Here is a 26,081-nt window from a genome sequence, read left to right as displayed (position 1 = left end):
GTTGGATGGAGGGTTTGGGGAGGGACTTGGGCAAAGAATTTTAAAGTTTCCACTTTTTTGCTAGTCCCTGGATTTTGGTCTAATTCTTAGGTCCCTATAATACCAGATTTGAGGCAGAAAAATCTGGATTCGATCTGATTAGCTGATGATTTTCTTCTCCATTCAGAGTCCAAAGGACCTTTTTTTAAAAAGGGTTCTTTAACGTGCATCATGTACTCCTCCCTCAGCAACTCAAGAGCATCGGAGTTTTGTGTTCTGTGCTGTGTATTTGGGTTTTAATTTTTAGCTGGCATGAGGAATTTGATGATAGCTCTTAAAACAAAGTTTGCTATGACAAATAAAGTTTTAGAAATACATTCAAATTCCAGTTGAACTTCCCCTAAATATTTAATAATAACAGTGGGATAATTTTTTTGTCATTCAATAATTCATGGTAGTTAAACAACAGAAATACTGAGGGGAATATATGGTAAAAGTACTATATTATATAAAAGTACCAATTTATTTTTTGTAAAAGCTTATTATATAGGCTTGTAGAGGCTTACTAGTATATTTTAATTTGGGGGAAGACTTGAAAAGAAATTGCTAAGTGGTACAAATAGCAAAAATTTGTTTTAAAATTTTTCTATTGTGATTTCCCCCAAACATATTTGCATATCTTGCTTACTTCGTATTATTGGTATTTCCTTCTTATAAGACCTTCCCTTGTATTTTCTAGTCTCCCTTATGATATAAGGACATAATATTTTAATTGATCTTAAATTTTTATTTTATAAAGATAGTTGTAACAAAAAACTACTCACTGACTAAATTAGGAGCACTTCTCAAGAAAAGCCCATACATACCCTTCTAGTACAGGACACTGGGTGTGCTTAATGGCTTGATTTGTGCTCCTAGAGGAAAATGTTATCTACTAGGAAAGAACTTTGATATTATAGTTAATAATTAGATAAGATAACTTACGCACTAGCAGGATTTCTCAGATGTGGCACTACTGACGTTGTGGGCTGGGTAGTTCTTTGCTGGGATGCAGAGTGGTGCTGTTATTTATGCTGTAGGGCACTTAGGAGTACCCTGGCCTCTACTCACTGGATGCCAATAGCATTCCCCCTTCCCACTGTTGTAGTAATCAAAAATGTCTTCAGCATCTCCAAATGTCCCCTAAGGAACAAAGTTGCTCCTAGTAGGGACACTGCAGGAATCATAAATATAAAACATAGTAATACAAAGAATGACAACCATAAATATTATCAGGGAACTAAAAATTGTCCTCTATTTATCCTTATTTAGAGTCTCACCCATTGGAGTCTAGAACAAATTTTAGAAATGGAGGTGCTTACTTGTGACTAGTAGCCCCTGTGTGTCTGATCATTAATCCTTTTCTATTTGACTTAGAATAATCAATATTGTAAAAGGTCTGTGTCACTATATTATACTTCAATAAAATTGTCACTCACTTTTCTCAAAAGGGCTGGGCTCCAATACTGCATTTATGTGGACGACAAGTATGATAGCCACTAGCCATGTGTTGCTATTTGAATTTGAACTAATTAGGAATCTCAGTTTCTCAGGCGTATTAGCCTCATTTCATGTGCTCATTAACAGTTAACACATATTACTTGTAATCACCTTATTAGCACAGATGTGGAACATTCCATCATCTCAGAACTAATTCTGTTTGACAGCACTCCTTAAGCAAATTTATCCCAGGAATGTCAGCAGATAGTTGAAAGCCCATTTCTTCACTTTCTAGAGCTAGGCTGGGAACCTCAAATTGCTAGAGTCTGTAGATGGACTGCAGGAATCTAGGAACACCTAAATTCGTGTTTTAAACTATGTGCATTTTCTAAGTTATTGTTTTCAGATTTTAAAAAGGGTTAGTGATTCCATAAGAAAGGGATACCCTGTTTTAAGAATTATTTTGGTTGTATTTGATTTCCAGTAGTCAGTGTTTTTAAAGAACTGTGTCACTATGTTACACTTTTAAGGGCCTGGCCTTTTTTTCTTCCAGCTTTATAAAGCTTTGAAGAGCTTCCTCCTTGAACTTTAGGAAACTCTGATTTTCATTTGGTATGTGATGACTTAGGCCATTTAAATATCACATACTTTGAAGGTTACAAAATACCTTGAGTATTACTGCAACTCCTCTTTCATTCCTCTTTCTCCTGGAATAAATACCTGACTTTATTACAAACAATGTTTTTTATTAATGGAAAAATTTTCCCTTGATATATGAACTTTACAAATTTAATGGTTCTACTTTTTAATGTCTGGAGCTGATGGGGTAGAGGAAAGGTCTATTGTGATTATAACCATTATAACCATTAGTAGCAATATTATAAATAAAACCATTTGTTCAATTCACATCATACCACAGATTTTCTCTCTGTTCAGAATTGAATTTTTATAGTAGTGAACAGGCTTTAGGAGTATAAATATTTTACATGAGACAATTCTGTAACTTCTGTTTTTCTTGTTGGGAACAGGTCTGAAGGTTGAAGTGACTCATTGTGGAACAATGAGGCGGAAATACCGTGTTTGTAATGTAACAAGAAGGCCTGCCAGTCATCAAACGTAAGAAAAGATGGTATTTGTCTGAGCAGGGATAGTGAGAAGCACCTTGCTCTAAGTGGTGGGTTGGGAGTTTTGCTGGCTCATAATAGGATAACAGTCGATAATGTTTACCTTGTTTTTTCAGCTTTCCTTTACAGTTAGAAAATGGCCAAACTGTGGAAAGAACTGTAGCGCAGTACTTCAGAGAAAAGTATACTCTTCAGCTGAAGTACCCACACCTTCCCTGTCTGCAAGTGGGGCAGGAGCAGAAGCATACTTACCTGCCCCTAGAAGTAATGCCTTTATGCTGCTTATTAGTAGTCTCTCCTTCCCTATTTTTTGGAGTCTTTCATGGTCCATAACTTATCTCATACTTTCACATTTATTTTGTAATATGAACTGTTTGGGAATTTTTATTTTAAATTTTCTGTAATAATATGGAATAAGTTCATTCATAAGCCTGCTACTCTAATGTAATCACCATCAACATTTTGGTATGATGATTGCTGCCTTTTTATCCTGCATATATTTTTCCTCTTTATAATCATTATAAAGAATTTTGTTGACTACTTTTTTTATGATACTGAAAAGCGATTTGATGAAATAAATTTAAAATTTGTATTTTACATGTAATTGGCATTGAGTAAGAGCTTAAAAAATAGATTTGTACATTTAGCATAAAACTTATTTCCTCTTATAGGTCTGTAATATTGTGGCAGGGCAACGATGTATCAAAAAGCTAACAGACAATCAGACTTCCACTATGATCAAGGCTACAGCAAGATCTGCACCAGATAGACAAGAGGAAATTAGCCGATTGGTTAGTACTTAACTCCTGAAATGGGAATTTAAAACATATTATATACAGTAGGGGCATTTAGCCTAGTGATTAAATGCCTTTGTCCTGTATCAGAGTACCTGTGTTTGATCCCTGGTTCCAGCTCCTGATTCCCAAGCAACAGCAATGGCTCAATGGGTTCTTACCACCCACTGGGGAAGACCTGTGTTGAGTTCCTGGCTCCCAACTTTGGCCCAACTGTTGAAGGCATTTGGGGAGTGAACCAGCAAATAGAAGCTTGCTCCCTCTGTCTCTCCACCTCTCCCACTTCTTTCTATCTCTCTGCCTCTCAAATAAATACAACTAAAAAAATATATATAAATGGCCAAACTTGAAGAACCTGGCTCCTGACTTCAGCCTGGCCCAGCCCTGGCTGTTGCAGGTATTTGGAGAGTGAACTAGTACATGGAAGATCTCTCAGTTTCTCTCTCTCTCTCTCTCTTTCTGCCTTTCAAATAAAATGAAAACAAATAATTTTATTTATTTATTTATTTGACAGAGTTAGACAGTGAGAGAGAGAGACAGAGAGAAAGGTCTTCCTTCTGTTGGTTCACCCCCAAAATGGCCGCTATGGCCGGTGTGCTGTGCTGATCCGAAGCCAGGAGCCAGGTGCTTCCTCCTGGTCTCCCATGCTGGGCCATCCTCCACTGCCTTCCCGGGTCACAGCAGAGAGCTGGACTGGAAGAGGAGCAACTGGGACTAGAACCCAGCATCCATATGGGATGCCAGTGCTGCAGGTGGAGGATTAACTAAGTGAGACACGGCATCACCCCCTCAAATAATTTTTTTTAAAAAAACTAATTTTATAGCTATAAGATAATGGTGAAAATTAATTATTAAGCACTTAGCATCAAGCATGTCACACAGCAAGTCTTGGTAAAAACTTGTTTTTTCCAACCTTTCTTTGGAGGTACACACTGGAAATGAATGGCTATTAAGCCTGAAGAAAAAGATGCATTAGGGTCTTTTTTTTTTTTTTTTTTTTTTTTTTTGACAGGCAGAGTGAACAGTGAGAGAGACAGACAGAGAAAGGTCTTCCTTTTGCCGTTGGTTCACCCTCCAATGGCCCCTGCGGCCGGCGCATCGCACTGATCTGAAGCCAGAAGCCAGGTGCTTCTCCTGGTCTCCCATGCAGGTGCAGGGCCCAAGGACCTGGGCCATCCTCCACTCCACTCCCGGGCCACAGCAGAGAGCTAGCCTGGAAGAGGGGCAACCGGGACAGAATCCGGCGCCCCGACTGGGACTAGAACCCAGTGTGCCGGTGCCACAAGGCGGAGGATTAGCCTATTGAGCCACGGCGCCAGCCAGGGTCTAATTTTTTTAGAAAGCTTTTATTTAATAAATATAAATCTCATAGGTACAGCTTTTGGATTATAGTGGTTCTTCCCCCGATACCTGCCCTCTCACCCCAGAATTATCCCACCTTCTACTCCCTCTCCCATCCCATTCTTCATTAAGATTCATTTTTAATTATCTTTATATACAGAAGATTAAACTAAGTGAAGATTTCAACAGTTTGCACCCACACAGACACACAAAGTATAAAGCTCTGTTTGAAGACAAGTTTTACTGTTAATTCTCATAGTACAACACATTAAGGACAGAGGTCCTACATGGGGAGCAAATGCACAGTGACTCCTGTTGTTGATTTAACAATTGACACTCTTATTTATTATGTCAGTAATCACCCAAGGCCCTTGTCATGACCTGCCAAGGCTATGGAAGCCTCTTGAGTTCACAGGGCCATAATCAAAGTGGATGTTCTCTCCTCACTTCAGAGTAAGGTACCTCCTCCTTTGATAGTAGGGCCTAATTTAGAAAATTACTTTTCCTGCTTATTGTGAGAAGATTCTGTTTGTATATTTAAATTACACACAGCCTTTTAAACGGACTTTTAGTCACAGACTTGAATGTCGTCTATTTTTGTGGTGGCCTAATTTGACCTTCATCCTGAGAGCAATTAAAAATGTTTTGGAAAACAGTTAATATAGCATAAGTTACAATGAGACTCATCAAATTCTTTATCTTTGATTGGATTTATGAATATACTATATCAAAATTATAGCCTATAACTTGTACTGATTTTCTTGTCTGTCTGAAGTATACCCCATTAAGTAAATTTCATAATATGGTACTATTTATCTAAAAATATTAAAGTAAATTTTATATGTTATAAAGTCATTAGAAAAAAGCTTTAGTATTTTTAATATTTACTACCATATAAAATAAATTTTAGTAGTATGTGTCTGGATCTCCTGTAATCAGAAGTTAAGACCTTTCTTTATTTTAATTTATTTGAGAGGCAGAGAGACAGGGAGAGAGAGCTCCTATCCACTGTTCCACTCCCAGAATGTTTAGTGAAAACCAAAAGCCAAGAACTAAATCCAGGTCTCCCGCATGGGTGGCAGGACTCCAATCATTTGAGGAATCGCTGCCTCCCAGGGTCTGTATTAGCGGAAAGCTGGAGTCAGGAGCCAGAGCTGGGTGTCAAACCCAGACACTCCAGTATGGGACACAGGGGTCTTAAATGTTAGGTCTTAAATGTTACCCCTCTTCCCATTTTTAAAGTGAGATGCTTCTTTCTCCCTCCTAAAACATATTAGGCTGAATCATAGAAGTTACCATTTTGAGAGTCATAAATAGTTAAAATTTCTTATTCTTCAACCTATATACATTTAAATTTTGTAAAAACTAGTAGGCGAGGGCCAGCACCGTGGCTCACTTGGTTAATCCTCCACCTGCAGCTCTGGCATCCCATATGGGTGCCGGGTTCTAGTCCCGGTTGCTCCTCTTCCAGTCCAGCTCTCTGCTGTGACCCAGGAAGGCAGTGGAGGATGGCCCAGGTGTTTGGGCCCCTGTACCCGCATGGGAGACCAGGAGGAAGCACCCGGCTCCTTGCTTCGGATCGGCACAGCGCAGCAGCCATAGCGGCCATTTTGGGGGTGAACCAACGGAAGGAAGACCGTTCTCTCTGTCTCTCTCTCTCTCTCTCTCTCACTGTCTAACTCTACCTGTCAAATTAAAAAAAAAAAAGAATTACCAGGCGATCACAGTCTTCCTGCCAGTGCACTCATGACCCCATGTCTCCAGGTTAAGATTCTGTGCTCTATAGTTAGTGACCATTGGATAAACCCATTGTAAAACATATAGTTGACACAGTGATGAAAACAAAGAGGATTCTAATGAGTAAAGTAGGAGATTTTGAGAGTAATTGCAGACTTTTTCTGTTGATAGGTAAGAAGTGCAAATTATGAAACAGATCCATTTGTTCAGGAGTTTCAGTTTAAAGTTCGGGATGAGATGGCACATGTAACTGGACGTGTACTGCCAGCACCTATGCTCCAGTATGGAGGACGGGTAAAAGCTCTCGATGTTTTAATCCCACACATATAGTTTGTAAGTTTTGAGATAAAGGCATCCTAGCTTTGAAATTTACTAAGTGTTTTGTTGTTCTGGAAGTACATGTTTTTGTTTCAAGATGAGTGTCTGCTTTAGTTTAGTAGAATTTTGGGTTTTTATGATAAAAGTATAAATAATATCAATTTAGAACAGCCAATTTCATGTAAAATATCAGAAATATACCAGTTCAGTGACTTGAAATACTTATTTTCAGCTCATTGGAATACATGGTTTGTTAAGCTTTTATTCTTTTCTGCCCTGTTATTTCTCTTTCTCCCTCTTCTACAGAATCGAACAGTAGCAACACCAAGCCATGGAGTATGGGACATGCGAGGAAAACAGTTCCACACAGGAGTTGAAATAAAAATGTGGGCAATTGCCTGTTTTGCCACACAGAGGCAGTGCAGAGAAGAAATACTGAAGTAAGGCATGTCATTACTTTGCTTTGAAGACCTTTTGTGTTTACATTTTTTTTTAAGATTTATTTACTTATTTGAGAGGCAGAGTTACAGGGAGACAGAGGTCTTCCATCCCCTGGTCCACTCCCCAAATGGCAACAACGACTGGAGCTCAGCAAATCTGAAGCCAGCAGCCAGGAGCTTCCTTAGGGTCTCCCACATGGATGCAGGGGCCCAAGCACTGGGGCCATCTTCTGCTGCCTTCCCTTGTGTTTACATTGTAAATTACTCATCTCTGGGGCCAGTGCTGTGGCACATAAGGTTAAGCCTGCTCCTGCAGCACCGGCATCACATATGGGTGCTGGTTCAATCCCAGCTGCTCCACTTCCAATCCAGCTTCCTGCTGATGCGCTTCAGAAGACAGCAGAAGATGGCCCAAGTGCTTGGGCCCCTGCACCCATGTGAGAGACTGGGAAGAAGCTCCTGGCTCCTGCCTTCAGCCTAGCACAGCCCCAGCCTTTGTGGCCATTTGGGGAGTGAACCAGCAGATGGAAGCTCTCTCTTTCTCTCTCTCCTTCTCCCTCTGTATCTTTGCCTTTCAAATAAATAAATAAATAATCTTTAAAAAAATAAAATAAAAAAATAAATTACTCATCTAATGTTCTAACAAATATTTTCTCAATATTGTAGTATAGTTTATCACTGAAACTTTCAGAGTCTTTCTTCTCAATAGTTTGCTAAAGATTCCTGAATTCATTAGTCGTAGTAAAATCATTGATTTATTCTTCTAAACATCCTAAGAAACTAGCTTTTGTATAGTAGCAGCATTGTCTTTTGGTGGCTGATTGGTTAGACTTCATTCCCAGCTTTGCTACTTCCTGGCTTTGTTACCATGAATAATTTATTTAATCCCTTATTCTTCAGTTTTCACTTAATGCAAAATAGAGATAATAGTACTTGCCTGCCAAGTGAGGATAGATCCTTGTTTCTCAACTGAGGATCTTGAAAAAGTGGTTAGACTTCTTGTTTTTACTTACTTACTTTCCAGAATTTGACTTCCTTCTTCACCACTTTTTTCCTCTTCCTCAGATTCTTTTCTTCAACTTGTAAGTACTAAACAATTTTCTGTTAAATTTTTTTTAATCTGGAATTTTTAATTTACCTGACAATCTCTTGGGCTTCCAAATTCTACTCCCTCTCTTCCCTTGAAATCTTAGGGCTCTGTTGTAAATGGTTCCTGGAGGATCTCCTGTATTGCTCTCTTCCTACCACTGTTTTTCTCAAAATAGAAGAGTACTTCAAAAAGTTTGGAAAATGGAATTAAAAGTTTATTCTGGTACAAAAAAAAATTGAAATCCATGCAGTTTTTTCATGATGTACGTCTTTTCATGAACATTTGTAAAGACCCTTCATATGTGGAGCACACAGATCTTTGCTTCATCCACCATTCCCTTCTCAAACTTCCCATTACTTATTTGTAGGTATTGATAGACAAAAGTTTTATATTTAGTGGTTTCTCCTTCTAGGGGGTTCACAGACCAGCTGCGGAAGATTTCCAAGGATGCAGGGATGCCTATCCAGGGTCAGCCTTGCTTCTGCAAATACGCACAGGGGGCAGACAGCGTGGAGCCCATGTTCCGGCATCTCAAGAACACCTACTCAGGGCTGCAGCTCATTATCGTCATCCTGCCAGGGAAGACGCCGGTGTATGGTAAGGATAACATAAAACTGCCTTTTCCCGCAAATACTTGATATTCCTTTTAGGATTGCACTAAAGTATATTCCAAAATTTTCAAGTATTAAAGCATATTTTATGGCCAGCACCGTGGCTCACTAGGCTAATCCTCTGCCTGTGGCGCTGGCACCCCGGGTTCTAGTCCTGGTTGGGGTGCCAGATTCTGTCCCAGTTGCTCCTCTTCCAGTCCAGCTCTCTGCTGTGTGGCCCGGGAAGGCAGTGGAGGATGGCCCAAGTGCTTGGGCCCTGCACCCGCATGGAAGACCAGGAAGAAGCACCTGGCTCCTGGCTTCAGATCGGTGCAGCGCACTGGCCACAACAGCCACTTTGGGAGTGAACCTACAGAAGGAAGACCTTTCTCTCTGTCTCTCTCTCTCTCTCTGTCTAACTCTGCCTGTCAAAAAAAAAAAAAAAAATTATGTTACAGTAACTCCTATTTAAAACCATGTACTATTACTTTTTTTTTTTTTAAGATTTATTTTATTTATTTGAAAGTCAGAGTTACACAGAGAGAGGAGAAGCAGAGAGAGAGAAGTCTTCCATCTGATGGTTCACTCCCCAATTGGCCACAACAGCCAGAGCTGAGCTGATCCGAAGCCAGGAGTCAAGAGCTTCTTCCAGGTCTCTCACATGAGTGCAGGGGCCCAAGGACTTGGGCCATCTTAGACTGCTTTCCCAGACCATAGCAGAGAGCTGGATCAGAAGTGGAACGGCCAGGTCTCAAACCGGTGCCCACATGGGATGCCAGCGCTTCAGGCTAGGCCATTGACCTGCTGCACCACAGCGCCAGCCCCTAATACTTTTTCTTTTAAAGATTTATTTTATTTATTTGAAAGAGTTAACAGAGAGAGGTAGAGACAGAGAGCGAAATCTTCCATCTGATAGTTCATTCCCAATGGCCGCAATGGACGGAGCTGCACCGATCCAAAGCCAAGAGCCAGGAGCTTCTTCCAGGTCTCCCATGTGGGTGCAGAGGCCCAAGGACTTGGGCCATCTTTCACTATCTTCCCAGACCATAGCAGAGAGCTGGACCGAAAGAGGAGCAGCCAGGACCAGAACTGGTGCCCATATGGGATGCCGGTGCTTCAGGCCAGGGCTTTAACCCACTGCGCAACAGCGCTGGCCCCCATGTACTATTACTTGAAGACAAACCAGTACTAAATAGTTCAAGAAGGGACCCTGTAAAAAGAATTTTGGTAACTAAAGGGGAAATCACAGAACAGCACTTAAGTGAGGAATTATTTAGTAAAAATTGCATTGAGGTAACTTGAGTATCAGTATATAATGTAATAGTTAAAAGGATAGGCTCTGGGCTGGCGCCGTGGCTCACTAGGCTAATCCTCCACCTTGTGGCATCGGCACACCGGGTTCTAGTCCCGGTAGGGGTGCTGGATTCTGTCCCGGTTGCCCCTCTTCCAGGCCAGCTCTCTGCTGTGGCCCAGGAGTGCAGTGGAGGATGGCCCAAGTCCTTGGGCCCTGCACCCCATGGGAGACCAGGAGAAGCCCCTGGCTCCTACCTTCGGATCAGCGTGATGTGCCGGCCGAAGCGCACCAGCCACCAGCCACGGTGGCCATTGGAGGGTGAACCAACATCAAAGGAAGACCTTTCTCTCTGTCTCTCTCTCTCTTCCTGTCCACTCTGCCTGTAAAAACAAATAAAAATAAAAAAAGTATAGGCTCTGGTGCCATGGTGCATTGCCTAGTATTCAGGCATTGCCAATTGTATTACGTGTGATTTGACTGAATTACTTACTAAACCTTTTGTTCATCTGTAGAACTGCAATACTAATACCTTACCCATATATGGGTTGGTTATAAGAATTAAATCTTATATATCTGCGCATATATATATATCCTATGTGTGTGTATATATATATATATACACAGATATATATCTGTAAAGGGCTAGAATATATCTGTCATAGTAAACACTCAGTATATTATTATTAAAAATAAGTTTTATGAAATTGATGCTAAATATAAATCACTGAATCATAGAACATAAAGAAAATAGAATTCTCAAACCACTGAGTGGTATAAAACCATTCAATCTTAGATATTATGGAAGAAATAACAAAAGAAAATTATGTGACTTAAGGGCCAGCATAGTAACGCAGCAGGTTACTGGCAGCCTGTATTGGAGTGCCATTTCAAGTCTCAGCTACTCCTCTTCCCATCAGCTCCCTGTTGATGAACCTAGGAAGGCAGTGGAAGATGGCCTAAGTGCTTAGACCCCTGCTACCCATGTGGGAGACCAGGATGGAGTTCAGGGTCCTGGCTCCAGCCTGTCACAGTGCAGCCTTTTGGGGAGTGAATCAACGGATGGAAGAGCTCTCTCTGTTTCTCTCTCTCTCTCCCCCTTTCTCTCTCTCTCATTCTGACTTTAAATATTGAAGGAAGAAAGGGAGGGAGGGAGGGAAAAGAAGGAGGGAGGAAGAGAGGAAGGAAGGAAAGAGAAGGGCAAGGGAAGGGAGGGAGGGAGGGAGGAAGTTCTCCTGAGCACCAAAAAAAAAAAAAAAAAAAAAATCATGTGCTTACATTTTCTGGGGCAGTTGTGTGGCATAGCAGTTAGTACGCTACTTGGAACATTCACATCCCATACTGTAATACCTGGTTCAACTCCCAGCTCTGATCCCAGTTCCAGCTTCCTACTAATGGCACCCTAGGAGGCAGCAGGTGATGGCTGGAGTAGCTGGGTCGCTGACACCCACAGGGGAGTCCTGGATTGAGTTCTCAGCTCTAGGATTTGGCCTTTCACAGCTCTGGCTGTTAACAGGCGTTGGGGGAATGAACTAGCACACGGGAGTGCATACTTTCTTCTTTCTGGGGCAGCAGCAGATATTTGGCCTGGTGGTTAAGATTCCAGTTAAGATGACTTCTTCCCATATTGGAGTGCCTGGGTTCAACACCTGACTCCAGCTCCCTGTTAATGCAGACCCCGGGAGGTACTAGTGGTGGCTCAGGTGGGAGACCACTTGAGAAGTGGGAGGCCACTCATGTGGGAGATCTGGATTAAGTTCTAAATACTGGCTTCAGCTTGGCCTAGCACTAGTCATTGTGAACATTTGAGAAGTGAACCAGTGAATGAGAGCACTCTCTGTCTATCCTGTTTCTTTCTCTACCTCTCTGCCTTGCAAGCAACTTTGCTAGATGTTTGGGCTAGTGGTTAATACACCAGCTAAGGTACCTGTGTATTATCAGAGTACCTAGGTTTGAGTCCCAGCTTTGGCTGCTGATTCCAGCTTCCTGCTAATGTTCTCCCTGGGAGGCAACAAATGATCCTCAGGTAGTTGGGTCCCGCCACCTGGATTGTATTTCTAGCTCCCAACTTCAGTCTGGCCCAGCCGCTGGTCATTGCAGGCATTTGAAGTGAGCTAGGTGATAAGAGCTGTGTGTGTGTCTGTGTGCACGTGCTCATGTGTCTCCACCTATCAAATTTTTCTGTGTGCCACAAATGTACTACATTCAATAGACTGAAAAATATTTTCAACAAATGGAAGCAATAGACTAGTTTATTACCTAAAATATTTGTACAAATTGATAATTGGATTCAAAGAGGAAAAACATCCGTTTTTTTAGAATGAGATAGGACTATATGCCCAAAATTTTTATAATGATACCTGTGATTTAACAGAAAAACTGAGGGTGGGGGCCCAGTGTTGTGGCACAGTGGGTTAATCCAACTCCCTGCTAATGAACCTGGGAAAGCTGTGGAAGATGGCCTAAGGGATTGGGCCCCTGCCACCCATTTGGGAGACCTGGATGAAGTTTCAGGGTCCTGGCTTCAGCCTTACCCAGCCCAGCTGTTGAAGTCATTTGAGGGGAAAACCAGCAGATAAAAAATTTCTTTCTCTATTTCTCTTTCTCTTTCTGTCATTCTTCCATTCACTAGGCAAATCCTCCGCCTTGTGGCGCCAGCACACCGGGTTCTAGTCCCAGTCGGGGCGCCGGATTCTGTCCTGGTTGCCCCTCTTCCAGGTCAGCTCTCTGCTGTGGCCCGGGAGTGCAGTGGAGGACGGCCCAAGTTCTTGGGCCCTGCACCCCATGGGAGACCAGGATAAGCACCTGGCTCCTGCCATCAGATCAGCGCGGTGCACTGGCCGCCGCGCACCGGCCGCGGCGGCCATTGGAGGGTGAACCAATGGCAAAGGAAGACCTTTCTCTCTGTCTCTCTCTCTCACTGTCCACTCTGCCTGTCAAAAAATTAAAAAAAAAAAAAAAAAACAAAAACAAACAAAAAAAAAACACCACATTCTATCTATATCAGAATCCCTAGGTTACATTTCCAGCTCCTAAGCCAGGAGCCCAGGCTCAAAGCAGTGCCTATATCAGATGCCAGCATCCCAGGCATCCATTTAACCCACTATACCACAACACTCACCCCAAAGGGTTGGTTTTTTTTTTTTTTTTTTTTTTTTTTTTTTTTTTTTTTTGAGTATAGGGTGTTTTTTGTTTTTGCTTTTTTAATTATTCACACATGAGTGGCAAGGGCCCAAGTACTTGGGCCATCTTCCACTGCTTTCCCAGGCCATTAGCAGGGAGCTGGATAGGAACAGGAGCAGCAGGGACACTGACCGGTGCCCAAGTGAGATGCCAGCTCTGCAGGTAGAATCTTAACCTGTTACACTACAGCACTTGCCCCTGTCCTTTCTTTTTTAAAACGGATGTATTTGAAAGGCAAAGTGATAGAAACAGAGAGATCTTCCATTCCCTGGTTCACTCCCCAAATGGCCACAACTATCAGGACTGGGCCAGGCTAAAGCCAGAAAGCCAGGAAGTCCATTTGGGTCTCCCACAAGGGTGATGGGGGCCGAAGTATCTGGGCTGTCATCTGATGCCTTCACAGGGAGCCAAATCAGAAGTGAAGCAGCTGAGACTCAAACAGATGCTCCCATATGGGATGCTGGCATCACAAGGAATAGCTTAATCCACTGCGCCATAACACCAGCCTTTAAGTGTTCTTTCTTGTTACTGGTCTTATTTGCTTCTTCTCCGAGTAGGCCAATCTCAGCTATTATTCTCTTTATTTGCCTGTTTGGGCACTTATCTGGTGGATCTAAAAACAGTAACGAGGATGGACATTGTGACACAGCAGGTTAAGCTGCTGCTTGGGACATCTATCCCATCTAGGAGTGCCTGAGATGGATCCCATCTCCACTTCAAATCTAGCTTCCTGCTGATGCCAAATGTGCCTGGGAGGCAGCAGGAGATGGCTCAAGTGCTTGATTCCTGCCACCCACATGGGAGACCCAGACTCAGTTCCTAGCTCCTGTCTATGGTCTGGCCCAACCCCAATTTTTACAGGCATTTAGAGAGTGAACCAACAGATGGAAAATCTCTCTCTCCCTCTCTCCCTCTCTCCCTCTCTCCCTCTCTCCCTCTCTCCCTCTCCCTGTGTGTGTATGTGTGTTTGTGTATGTGTGTGTATCACTCTGCCATAAAAATGAGTATTTTTAAATGATAAATAAAAGCAGTAATTGACTTTCAATTCAGCTTTCTTTTTCTTGTGAGGATGGAAACAGTGACTCATGATGCTATAAATGTTAGAGCTATAACCAAAGTCCAGTGCGATCTTTTAAAGATATACATCTGTGGGACAGCTGCCTGGTGCAGCAGTTAAAATGCTTAATAGCACTCCCACACTACATATCAAAAATGCCTGGGTTTGAATCTGGGCTCCACTCCCAATTCCAGCTTCCTGCTAATATATACCCTGCTCCTGGCTCAGGCTCAGTCCCAGCCATTGTAGATATTTGGAGAGTGAGCCAGTGGATGGAAAATCTCTCTGTGTCTCTGTGTCTTTGTGTGTCTGTGTGTGTGTGTGTATGTGTCACTGCCTTTCAAATAAATAAATAATTAAAAAATAAAAGCAGGGGCCGGCGCTATGCAGTAGCGGGTAAAGCTGCTGCCTACAATGCTGTCATCCTATGTGGACACCATTTTGAGTCCCAGCTGCTCCGCTTCCAACCCAGCTCTGCTGTGGCCTGGGAAGACAGTGGAAGATGGCCCAATTTCTTGGGCCCCTGCACCCACGTGGGAGACCCAGAAGCTCTTGACTTCTGGCTTCTGGCTTCTGGCTTCAGATCGGGCCAGCTCCGGCCATTGTGGCCATTTGTGAAGTAAATCAGCAGATGGAAGACCTCTGTCTCTCTCTCTGCCTCTGCCCCTCTGTAACTCTGACTTTCAATTAAGTGAGTAAATCTTTAAACAATTTTTAAAAAGTTCATTGAGTGGAAGACAGTTTTGTGGCATAGCGGATTGAGCTATTGCCTGAGCCAGCACTCCCAATGCTGTGCATACCACTTCTTTCTTAAAAAAAAAAAAAAAAAAAAAAAAAGATTTATTTTATTTAATTGAAAGAGTTAGAGAGGTAGAGACAGAGAGTTCTTCCATCTGCTGGTTCACTCCCCAGATGACCACAGTGGCCGGAGCTACGCCAATCCAAAGCCAGGAGCCAGGAGCTTCTTCCGGGTCTTCCACACAGGTGCAGGGGCCCAAGAACTTGGGCCATCTTCCACTGCTATCCCAGGCCATAGCAGAGAGCTGGATTGGAAGAGGAGCAGCCAGGACTAGAACCGGCACCCATATGGGATGCCAGCACTTCAGGCCAGGGCGTTAACCCACTGTGCCACAGCACCAGCCCCTACATACTACTTCTGATCCAGCTCCCCACTAATGCCTTGGGAGAGCAGTGGAGGATGGCCCAGGTACTTGGGCCTCTACACGCATGTGGGAGACCCAGGTGAAGTTCCTGGCTCCTGGCTCCTGGCTCCTGGTTTCAGCTTGGCCCAGCCCCAGCTCTTGCAGCCATTTAGGGAGTAAACTAACAGGTGGATGATCTTTCTGTCTCTCCCTCTTTCTCTGTAACTCTACCTTTCAGGCAAATAAATAAATCTTTAGGAAAAAAAGTTTGTTGAGTGAATGAATGTGCCTTTTTGGAAGGCAGTTTGTCATTACCTTTTTTTTTTTTTTTTTAATAAAGATTTATTTATTTATTTTAAAGAGTTACAGATGGAGTGATCTTCCATCGCTGATTCACTCCCCAAATGGCCGCAACAGCTGGGGCTGGGCCAGGCTGAAGCCAGCAGCCAGGAACTTCTTCCAGTTCTTCCACGTGGGTACAGGGGCCCAAGGACTTGGGCCATCTTCTACTGTTTTCCCAGGTGCATTAGCAGGGAACTAGATAGGAAGTGGAGCAGCCGGGACTCAGACCATACCCATATGGGATGCTGGTGCTGCAGACATCAGCTTAACCTGCTGCACCACAGTGCCGACCCCTGTCATTTAAGGTTAAATACATATATTTTCAAACCCTTCACATTTATTTATAGAAATGTATCCTGAAATTACAGTTATACAAGAAAATAATATATATTCATAGAAGGATATTATTCATAGCATTGTTTGAAATAATGAAAACCTGAAAAAAACTTAAAAATATAACCAGCATATGGCTGGCTATATACTTTGTGGTATTTGAAAGCAGAATAACTGCTGCTATTATAAATAATAAGAGCAGCCAGGGGGCCGGCACTGTGGTGTAGCAGGTAAAGCTGCCGCCTACAGTGTTGGCATCCCATGTGGGCGCCAGTTCGAGTCCTAGCTGCTCCACTTCCAATCCAGCTCTCTGCTATGGCCTGAGAAAGCAGTACAAGATGGCCCAAGTCCTTGGACACGTGCATCTGTACCAGCATGGGAAGACCCGCAGGAAACTCCTGGCTCCTGGCTTCGGATTGGCCCAGCTCTGGCCATTGCAGCCAATTGGAGAGTGAACCAGCAGGTGGTAGACTTTTCTCTCTGCCTCTCCTCCTCTCTCTGTGTAACTCTTTCAAATAAATAAATAAATAAGTCTTAAAAAAAAAAAAAAAAGAGCTATCTGTACATTGAGATTGAGAACACATTGTGGGGCTGTGGCTGTGGCATAGGGGGTGAAGCCTCTCCCTGCAGTGCCTGCATCCCATGTGGGCGCTAGTTCGAGTCCCATCTGCTCCACTTCCAGTCCAGCTCTCTGCTATGGCCTGGGCAAGCACTGGAAGATGGCCCAACTCTTTGGGCCCCTGCACCCACATGGGAGACCCAGAGGAAGATCCTTGCTCCTGGCTTCCAATCGGTACAGCTCTGGCTGCTGCAGCCATCTTGGGGAGTGAACCTTTGGATGGAAGACCTCTTTGTCTCTCTCTCTCTCTCTCTGACTCTGCCTCTCTGTTACTCTGCCTTTCAAATAAATAAATAAATATTTAAAATAAAATAAAAAAGAGAACACATTGTATTAAGTTGAGATGACAAGTTGAGAAATAGAATATATAATATGTTTTCAGTTTTTATTTTAAAATGTTTTCTATGTATTTTATATATAAGAAGTTATGCATATCGAAACCTTTAAGGGAAAGGATAGATATCTTTTTATTCTTTCATACTATAATTTTTCTGCATTCTTAAAGATGAGAGAATAGAATTGAAAGTTCTGAGTATACTGTAGTTACAAGTGCATTAAAATAATATAAATGAGAAAATTACTTGGAGAAAAAGCAATAAAATGATAACAAGGGATTATTTATAATTTTCCTTACGTTATTTTTGGTATTCTATTTTTACAGTGGTTCTGAAAGGGGAAAAAGTGATTTTTCCTGAACCTCCTCAGTTTATAGTTTGGACAGACTCCTGTAACAAAAAGCAGGTTAATTAAAAAAACAAAGCCAGTTTATTAACATGTTCAGTGCACATCACATGGGGAAAAATGGCAAGACAAAGCTGTAAGAGTCTTGACTTACATAGTGTATTTAACACAGAACAACTTAAAAAAAGAAAAGAAAAGCAGTCATAGGTTTTCAGAGATGGAAACAATAATGGAATATAGTCTGCTCCCAGATTCTTTTGAGCTGATAAGGATTATAAAGGAGAATTTACAAGGGAGGGTAAGAAAGACCTTTGTCTTTATAAATCTCTGTATTGCTTTTAAGCAAACCGAGAGAGAAGCAGAGAGCTCCCCTGCATCTTAATGGTCTTCATTAGTAATCCTTCAGATCTTTGGGAGGCATATTCCGGTTTCTCTCAATAGTAAAAGTGAGCAATTTTATGCAAAAAAAAAAAACAAATTTATTATTATATGCTTAAGCTAATCTTCAAGGCAATGTATTTTAAATTTTAACAGCTTTATTTTAATTTTGGTGTAATTTTTAATGTCTTGTAATGCAATGATATATTTCAAAAGGGAATCATACGATCTTTATTTCCAGTTAGTAAATTTATTTTCAGGTCTTTTTCTTTTTTTTGACTAGAGATATTTGCATTTGTTCCATAGCGGAGGTGAAACGTGTGGGAGACACCCTTTTGGGTATGGCTACACAGTGTGTTCAAGTCAAGAATGTAATAAAAACATCTCCTCAAACTCTCTCAAACTTGTGCCTGAAGATAAATGTTAAACTTGGAGGGATCAATAATATTCTTGTACCTCATCAAAGGTAAGTTAAGCTAATTAATCACTTCAGAAAATTTTGATGATTTTCCATTTCCATTTCTCCAAGTACAGCCATAACTACTATAGAATGTATATGAAAGACTACCTTAATTATTTCTGCCATGGGAGATAAATAGTTTGGATTAAAATAGTTTGGATTGACAAGGTTAAGATTCCCTTTTGAAAATCTCACTCCCCACCCCACCCCACTTTTCATTTAGTATGCTCAGAGTATCTCTTGCCTAGCCAGAAAGTGTTGAGAACTTAATAATTTTCACTGGAGAGCCCAGCTTGAAGTCATCTTTAGTCTGGTTTTCTGTCATGAGATTATTTGCTTGCTTAGAATGTGGGGAGGGAAAGAATGGAGTGAGCATTTGGCTAGTCAATTAAGGAAACTATATTAACCCTACCACAGTCAGTAGGACAACACATGTATTAGATGGCATTCATTAGAGCTCCTAGGAAATATGTGACATCATGACCTAGAAACAGGAAGTGCATTATCTAGGTCGCCGGGGAAAAGCCCAGTGAGAACTCGAACAACAGGTTCTCTTTCAATATGTGAAGCAGCTGGAGTTCCAAGATTTAAGTGTGTTGACCCCAAGCACCAGAAATGGGCTTTAGAATAAAGATTGACCCACATGTGTTTGACACAAAGCCTTTTTTCCCCTTGCTTTTTCATCCTGCCTCTACTTCCTATCCCTGGTAAATATGAGATGAGATTAGTGAATGAGGTGAATATAGAATTTAGTCAACATGTCTAAGAACTAAGAGATAGTCCTTTGGATTTTAAAAGATACAATTCAAAAAAAATTTTAAGATTTATTTATTTACTTGAAAGGGAGAACATCAGAAATAGAGGAGGAAAGTGAGCAAGAGCTTCCATCTGCTGGTTCACTTCCCAAATGGCTGCTACAACCAGGTCCAGGCAGGGCAAAACCAGGAGCTAGGAGCTCCAGCCTGGTCTCCCAAATGGGTAGCAGGGACCCAAATACTTGCCATCCTCCGCTACCTCTCCAGGTACATTAACAGGAAGCTGGGTGAGAAGCAGAGTACCCAGGACTCAAACCAGCGCTTGGAGGGCTGGCATTGGTATAGTAGGTAAAGCCACTGCCTGCAATGCCAGCATCCCATAGGGGACACCAGTTCATGTCGGATTACTCCACTCCCAATCCAGCTCCCTACTAATGACCTGGGAAAAGCAACAGAAGAGGCCCAAGTGTTTGGGCCCCTGCCACCCACATGGACAGGAAGAAACTCCAGTCTCCTTGCTTCAGCCTGGCCCAGCCCCACTCCATCTGGAAAGTGAATCAGCAGATGGAAACTCTCTCTTGCTCTCCATCTCTATCTGTAACTATGACTTACTTTATTTTTTTTTTGATTTATTTATTTATTTGAAAGTCAGAGTTACAAAGAGAAAGAAGGAGAGGCAGAGAGAGAGAAAGGTCTTCTATCCGCTGGTTCATTCCCCAATTGGCCGCAAACCTGGCCAGGAGCCAGGATCCTTTTCCGGGTTTCCCACATGGGTACAGAGGCCCAAGGACTTCTTGGGCCATCTTCTATGCTTTCCCTGGCCATAGCAGAGAGCTGGATCGGAAGTGGAGCATCCCGGTCTCAAATCGGCGCCCATATGGGATGCTGGCACTGCAGGCAGTGGCTTTACTTGCTATGCCACAGCACCAGCCCCCTGTAACTGTGACTTTCAAAAAATAAATAAAATCTAAAAAAAAAAAAAAAAGAAGAAGAAGAACATAAAACAGGGGCCATCACTGGAGCATAGCAAGTAAAGCCACCACCTGTGGTGCCAGCATCCCATGCAGGCACTGGTTCTAGTCCTGGCTGCTCCACTTCCAATCCTGCTCCCTGCTATTGTGCCTGGGAAGTACAGCAGCAGATGACCCACTGTTTGGACCCCTGCACCCATATGGGAGACCTGGAAGAAGCTCCTGGCTCCTAGCTTTGGATTGGCCCAGATCCAGCTATTACAGCCATTAAGGGAATGAACAAGCAGATGAAAAGTCTCTCTCTTTCTCCCTCTCTCTCTCTCTCCCTGTAACTCTGCCTATCAAGTAAATAAATAAATCTTTAAAAAAAAATTTTTTTTAAAAAAACAGCAATCTGATACTGGACACCCTGGAAGGCATCAGGTGATGGTGGTTCAAGGACTTTGATCCCTGCCTCTCATGTGTGACACCATGCTGTAGTTCCAAGCTCCTGGCTTCCGTCTGTGGCCATCTGGGGAGTGAGCTAACAGATGAAAGATCTCTCTCCATCTGTCTCGCTTTCTGCCTTTCAGATAAAATAAAAAAATAAATAAATAAATAAATAAATAGATTTAAAAGACTACCTTTTGACTTTTAAATATGTTCTTTAAATTTATACTTTTAGCCAGAATTGGGGGAGCAGTAGGCTCACATAATCCCTTCCAATCTGAAGGTTAATGCTTCTTTTTCTCCTTGAGTGAATACATAGGCTTAAAATGTAAGTATATTTAAAAAAAAGATTGATTAACATTGGTGGGTTAATATGAGGAAGTTTTATCATTTTGTTTCTGTTACAGAAACCATTAGTATCAGCTGCCTTTAGCAACCACCAGCACCACTGCTTAAGACAAAAACCTGCTCCAAAGAAGACATTGACTAGACCTGTTATAGCAGCTTTTACTTCTTTGGGGATTCATGAATTAATAGCAGTCAGTAGTTCAGGCCTATGACGCCATCTACAGACTTCTGTCCTGTCAGTAACTTGCACTTGTATTGCAATCGTGAAATAAATAAATGGATAATGAACAAATGGATTATCTAACCTTTTAAAAAATGTGTTTAAGACCTTCTGTGTTCCAGCAACCAGTGATCTTTTTGGGAGCAGATGTCACGCATCCACCTGCTGGTGATGGAAAGAAGCCTTCAATTGCTGCTGTGAGTACCATTAGACAGGTTTATCTTTTCTTAAGGTTAGACCAGTGATTAAGAAGTCCAAGTCCCTGGGGCAGACAATGTGGCCCAGGAGATTAAGCCACTCAGGATGCCGGAATTCCATAGCAGATAGACTGGAATAGAGTCTCACCTCCACTTCAGATCCAGCTTCTTGCTAATTTACCTAGGAGGCAGCAGATTGATGGCCCAAGTACTTGGGTTCCTGCCACCCATGTGGGAGACCTGGATGGAGTTCCTGGCTCCTGACTTCACCTGGCTCAGCTCCCAACTGTTGTAGATATTACTAGAGTGGGTGCAGGGCCCAAGCACTTGGGCCGTCCTCCACTGCACTCCGGGGCCACAGCAGAGAGCTGGCCTGGAAGAGGAGCAACCGGGACAGAATCTGGCGCCCCAACTGGGGCTAGAACCCGGTGTGCTGGCGCTGCAGGCAGAGGATTAGCCTAGTGAGCTGTGGCACTGGCAACCTCTACTTTTTTTTTCCAATGTACATTGTCTTCTACATTCATCTAGTTCAATCCTTTGCACTTAAATTCTTTCTTTAATACTGCTACTCTTACTTCTGACGTCTACCTATTATAACTTTGTCTACCTCTGTAATTGTAACCTTTCTGTGTTAATTTGGTTTTAAGTATTTTTCTTATAAACTTCAGTCAGCTTGTGAATATTTTACCCATTTGAAAATCATATCAACTTAACAAATAGCAGTATTTTGAAAATAGCAACATATTTTAGACATAGTTCACAAATTTCAGAAATTATACTACAAGACTTTATATATTTTTCTATCATCCATTGTAATAGTCTTTACACAAATTTTTTTAATGATCTGGTAAATCTTATTTACCCTTGAAATGATGATGTAACAAGAATTCAGTGCAATAATTAAGATAACCCTTGAGGGGCCAGCACTGTGGTGTAGCAGGTAGAGCCACTGCCTGCAGTGCCAGCATCCCATATGAGCACCAGTTCGAGTCCTGGCTGCTCCACTTCTGATCTAGCTCTTTGCTATGGCCTGGGAAAGCAGAAGATGGCTCAAGTCCTTGGGCCCTGCACCCACATGGGAGATCCAGAAGAAGCTCCTGGCTCCTGGCTTCGGATCGGCATAGCTGCAGCCATTGTGGCCATCTGGGGAGTGAACCAGTGGATGAAAGACTTCTCTCTCTGTGTAACTCTTTCAAATAAATAAATAAATCTTAAAAAAAGAAAAAAAGATACCATTTGAGATACCCACATCCCATTTAGGAATGCCTGAGTTCCAGTTTTTTTTTTTTTTTTTAAAGATTTATTTATTTATTTGAGAGGTGAAGAGAGAAAAAGAGTGAGAGAGAGTGAGAGTGAGAGAGAGAGAAAGGTCTTCCATCTGCTGGTTCACTCCCCAAATGGCCACAACAGCCAGACCTGGACCGATCCGAAGCCAGGAGCCAGGAGCCTCTTCTGAGTCTCCAGTGCAGGTGCAGGGGTCCAAGGACTTGGGACATTTTCTGCTGCTTTCCCAGGCCATATCAGAGAGCTGGATTGGAAATGGAACAGCCAGAACTTGAACCCACACCCATATGGGATGCTGGCACTGCAGGCAGTGGCTTTACCCACTACGCCACAGTGCTGGCCCCTGGGTTCCAGTCTTGACTTTACTACCCATCCAACTTCCTGTTAATGTATACCCTGGGAGGCAGGAATGATGGCCCAAGTACTTGGGTCCCTGCCATCTATGTGGAAGACTTGGATGGAATTCCAGCTCCTGGCTTTGGCTTTACCAAATTGTGTCTTTACCAATTGTAGGCATTTGTGGAATGAACTAGCAGATGGAACATATTTCTCTTTCTCTCTCTCTCTCTCTCTCTCTCTTTCTCTTTCTCTCTCTCTGTCTCTCTCTTTCTCTTTTTCTTTCTCTTTCTCTTTCTCTTTCTCTTTCTCTCTCTTTCTGGCTTTCAAATAAATAAACCCTGGAGTAAGCTTTGTGATACAGTAGGTTAAGCTGTTATTGGGGATGGCCACTTCTCATATCAGTAGAGTACCTGGGACCAAGTCCTGTGTCTGCCTCTGACCCAACTTCTTGTTCTGCACCTAGAAGACAGCAGAAAATAACCCAACTGTTTCAGTCCCTGCCACCCATGCAGGAAGCCTGGGTGGATTTTCTGACTCCTGGCTTCAGCATGGCCCAGCTCTGGCTGTTGCAGTCTTTTAGGGAGCAAACCAGTGGTTGGAAAGAGTGAGACCTGAAAGAAGTTCCTGACTCCTAGCTCGTGGCTTTGGATGGGCTCAGTTCCAGCCATTGTGGCCATTTGAGGAATAAACTAGAAGACCTTTCTCTCTGTCTCTCCCTCTCTCAGTCTGTAACTCTACCTCTCAAATAAATAAAATTTTGGGGGCCGGTGGTGTGGTACAGCGGGTTAACACCCTGACCTGAAGCGCTGGCATCCCATATGGGTGCCAGTTCTAGTCCCGTCTGCTCCACTTCCCCTCTAGCTCTCTGCTATGGCCTGGGATAGCAGTAGAAGATGGCCCAAGTCCTTAGGCCCCTGCATCTGTGTGGAAGACCTGGAAGAGGCTCCTAGCTCCTGGCTTTGGATTGGTGCAGCTCTAGCCATTGTGGCCATCTGGGAAGTGAACTAGCTGGTAGAAGGCCTTTCTCTCTCTCTGTCGCTACCTCTCTCTGTAACTCTGCCTATCAAATAAATAAAAATAAATCTTAAAAAATATTTAAGAAAAAAAAAGTGTACCAATGGTTGGAAGATCTATTCCTCCCTCTCGCTCTCTTTCTCTCTGTCTCACACACACACTGTCTTTGAAATAATAAGCAGTAAATATTTCTTAAAAAAATTCTTTTAGCGGCTGGCACTATTTTGCAGCAGGTTAAACTGCTGTCAGCAGCACCAGCATCTCATATGGGTGCCGGTTCATGTCCGGACTGCTCTACTTCCAATCCAGCTCCCTGCTGATGTACCTGGGAAAAGTGAGAAAAGAGCGAGATCTTCCATCAGCTGGTTCACTCTCCAGATGCCGTGATGACTGGGCCAGGATGAAGCCAAGAGCTTCTTTGAGGTTCCCCACGTGGGTGCAGTAGCCCAAACACCTGGGCCATCTTCTGCTGTTTTCCCAGGCACATTAGTAGGGAGCTGAATTGGAAGCGGAGCAGCCAGGATTCAAACGGAACCCGTATGGAATGCTGGCAGCTTTACCTGCTATGCCACAATACGGCTCCATAAATCTTTTTTTTAGGCCGGCGCCGCAGCTCACTAGGCTAATCCTCCGCCTAGCGGCGCCGGCACACCGAGTTCTAGTCCCGGTTGGGGCGCCGGATTCTGTCCCAGTTGCCCCTCTTCCAGGCCAGCTCTCTGCTGTGGCCAGGGAGTGCAGTGGAGGATGGCCCAGGTGCTTGGGCCCTGCACCCCATGGGAGACCAGGAAAAGCACCTGGCTCCTGGCTCCTGCCATCGGATCAGCACGGTGCGTCGGCCGCAGCACGCCGGCCGCGGCGGCCATTGGAGGGTGAACCAATGGCAATGGAAGACCTCTCTCTCTCTCTCTCTCTCTCTCTCACTATCCACTCTGCCTGTCAAAAAAAAAAAAAATCTTTTTTTTAAAGTCTGTCAAATTTTTTAAAAAAGAAAATGATAAAATAAAAATTTTCATTTAGTTTTCAAAACAATTTTCATTAGTGAATAAAATTGACTTTTATTTGTTTTATCACTTTATATTATTTTTCAACTTTTCTTTGATGTATTTGAAAGATGGAGAGAGACAGAGATTTTTCATCCACTGGTTCAGTCCTGGTTCAGTCCACTAGAACCCAATCCAGGTCTCCCCCATGGGTGGCAGGAACTCAGCTACTTGAACTGCTACCTCTTGCTGTCCAGAGTATATGTTAGCATATACTGGAATCAGAGTAGATCTGGGGGGCTCAGCACTGTGGCGTAGTGGTTAAAGCCACCTCCTACAGTGCTGGCATCCCATATGGGTGCCGGTTCAAGTCCCAGCTGCTCCACTTCCAATCCAGCTCTCTGCTATGGCCTAGGAAAGCAATAGAAGATGGCTCAAGTCCTTGGGCCCCGTACCCGCGTGGGAAACCCAGAAGAAGCTCCTGACTTCTGGCTTTGGATAGGCACAGCTGCAGCTGTTGCGGCCAACTGGGGAGTGAACCAGTGGATGGAAGACCTCTCTCCCTCTGCCTCTCCTTCTCTCTCTGTGTAACTCCAACTTTCAAATAAATAAATAAGTCTTAAAAAAAAAAAAAAAAAGTAGATCTGGGACTCAAACCCAGGCAGTTTGATATGAAATTTGCATGTCCCAAGTATCAACTGTCATGCTGAATGCCTACCCCAAGAAAATAGTTTTTTACCCTATGGTGTATATATTATTGTTTTGGATATATATCTGTTTTTCACTGAGAATTAGCTGGTTTTGATTACATTCAAAGAAAATGGTTATAAACAATAAGATTATAGTACAATACAAATGTAAATAAAATCCATGTATTTTTTATTGTCTCAATCCATTTTTCTTTACTTTTTCCCTCCAGGTTGTAGGTAGTATGGACGCCCACCCAAGCAGATACTGTGCCACAGTTCGAGTTCAGAGACCCCGACAGGAGATTATTCAGGATTTAGCTTCCATGGTCCGGGAACTTCTCATTCAGTTTTATAAGTCAACTCGATTCAAACCTACTCGTATCATCTTTTATCGGGATGGTGTTTCAGAGGGACAATTTAGACAGGTTGGTTGCCTGGAATCCCATCAGACTGTGGTTGAATCAGATACTGTGTTGG

The 26,081-nt window shown here is 42.8% G+C and overlaps 1 protein-coding gene across 13 annotated transcripts in view; it reads left to right on the top strand.

Moving 5' to 3' along the window:
• Positions 1–26,081, top strand: part of LOC100356842 (argonaute RISC catalytic component 3) — a 137,339-nt gene that overhangs the window by 90,913 nt on the left and 20,345 nt on the right. For all 13 annotated transcript variants that reach the window (XR_007913877.2, XR_011390778.1, XM_008273686.4 and 10 more), the window contains 9 exons: positions 2,487–2,574; positions 2,699–2,846; positions 3,254–3,373; positions 6,626–6,748; positions 7,079–7,212; positions 8,715–8,899; positions 18,225–18,384; positions 21,208–21,298; positions 25,835–26,029. Coding sequence is in view for 11 of the 13 variants with exons in the window: in XM_008273686.4 (XP_008271908.1) it covers positions 2,487–2,574; positions 2,699–2,846; positions 3,254–3,373; positions 6,626–6,748; positions 7,079–7,212; positions 8,715–8,899; positions 18,225–18,384; positions 21,208–21,298; positions 25,835–26,029 (1,244 nt within the window). In the remaining 2 variants the exon portion in view is untranslated. The remainder of the gene's footprint in view (positions 1–2,486; positions 2,575–2,698; positions 2,847–3,253; positions 3,374–6,625; positions 6,749–7,078; positions 7,213–8,714; positions 8,900–18,224; positions 18,385–21,207; positions 21,299–25,834; positions 26,030–26,081) is intronic.

The sequence above is a fragment of the Oryctolagus cuniculus genome, chromosome 7 (assembly GCF_964237555.1).
Source record: "Oryctolagus cuniculus chromosome 7, mOryCun1.1, whole genome shotgun sequence".
NCBI classification, from domain to species: Eukaryota; Metazoa; Chordata; class Mammalia; order Lagomorpha; family Leporidae; genus Oryctolagus; species Oryctolagus cuniculus.
Note: the sequence above shows the minus strand (reverse complement) of the source record. Positions and strands in the feature narration are given on the sequence as shown.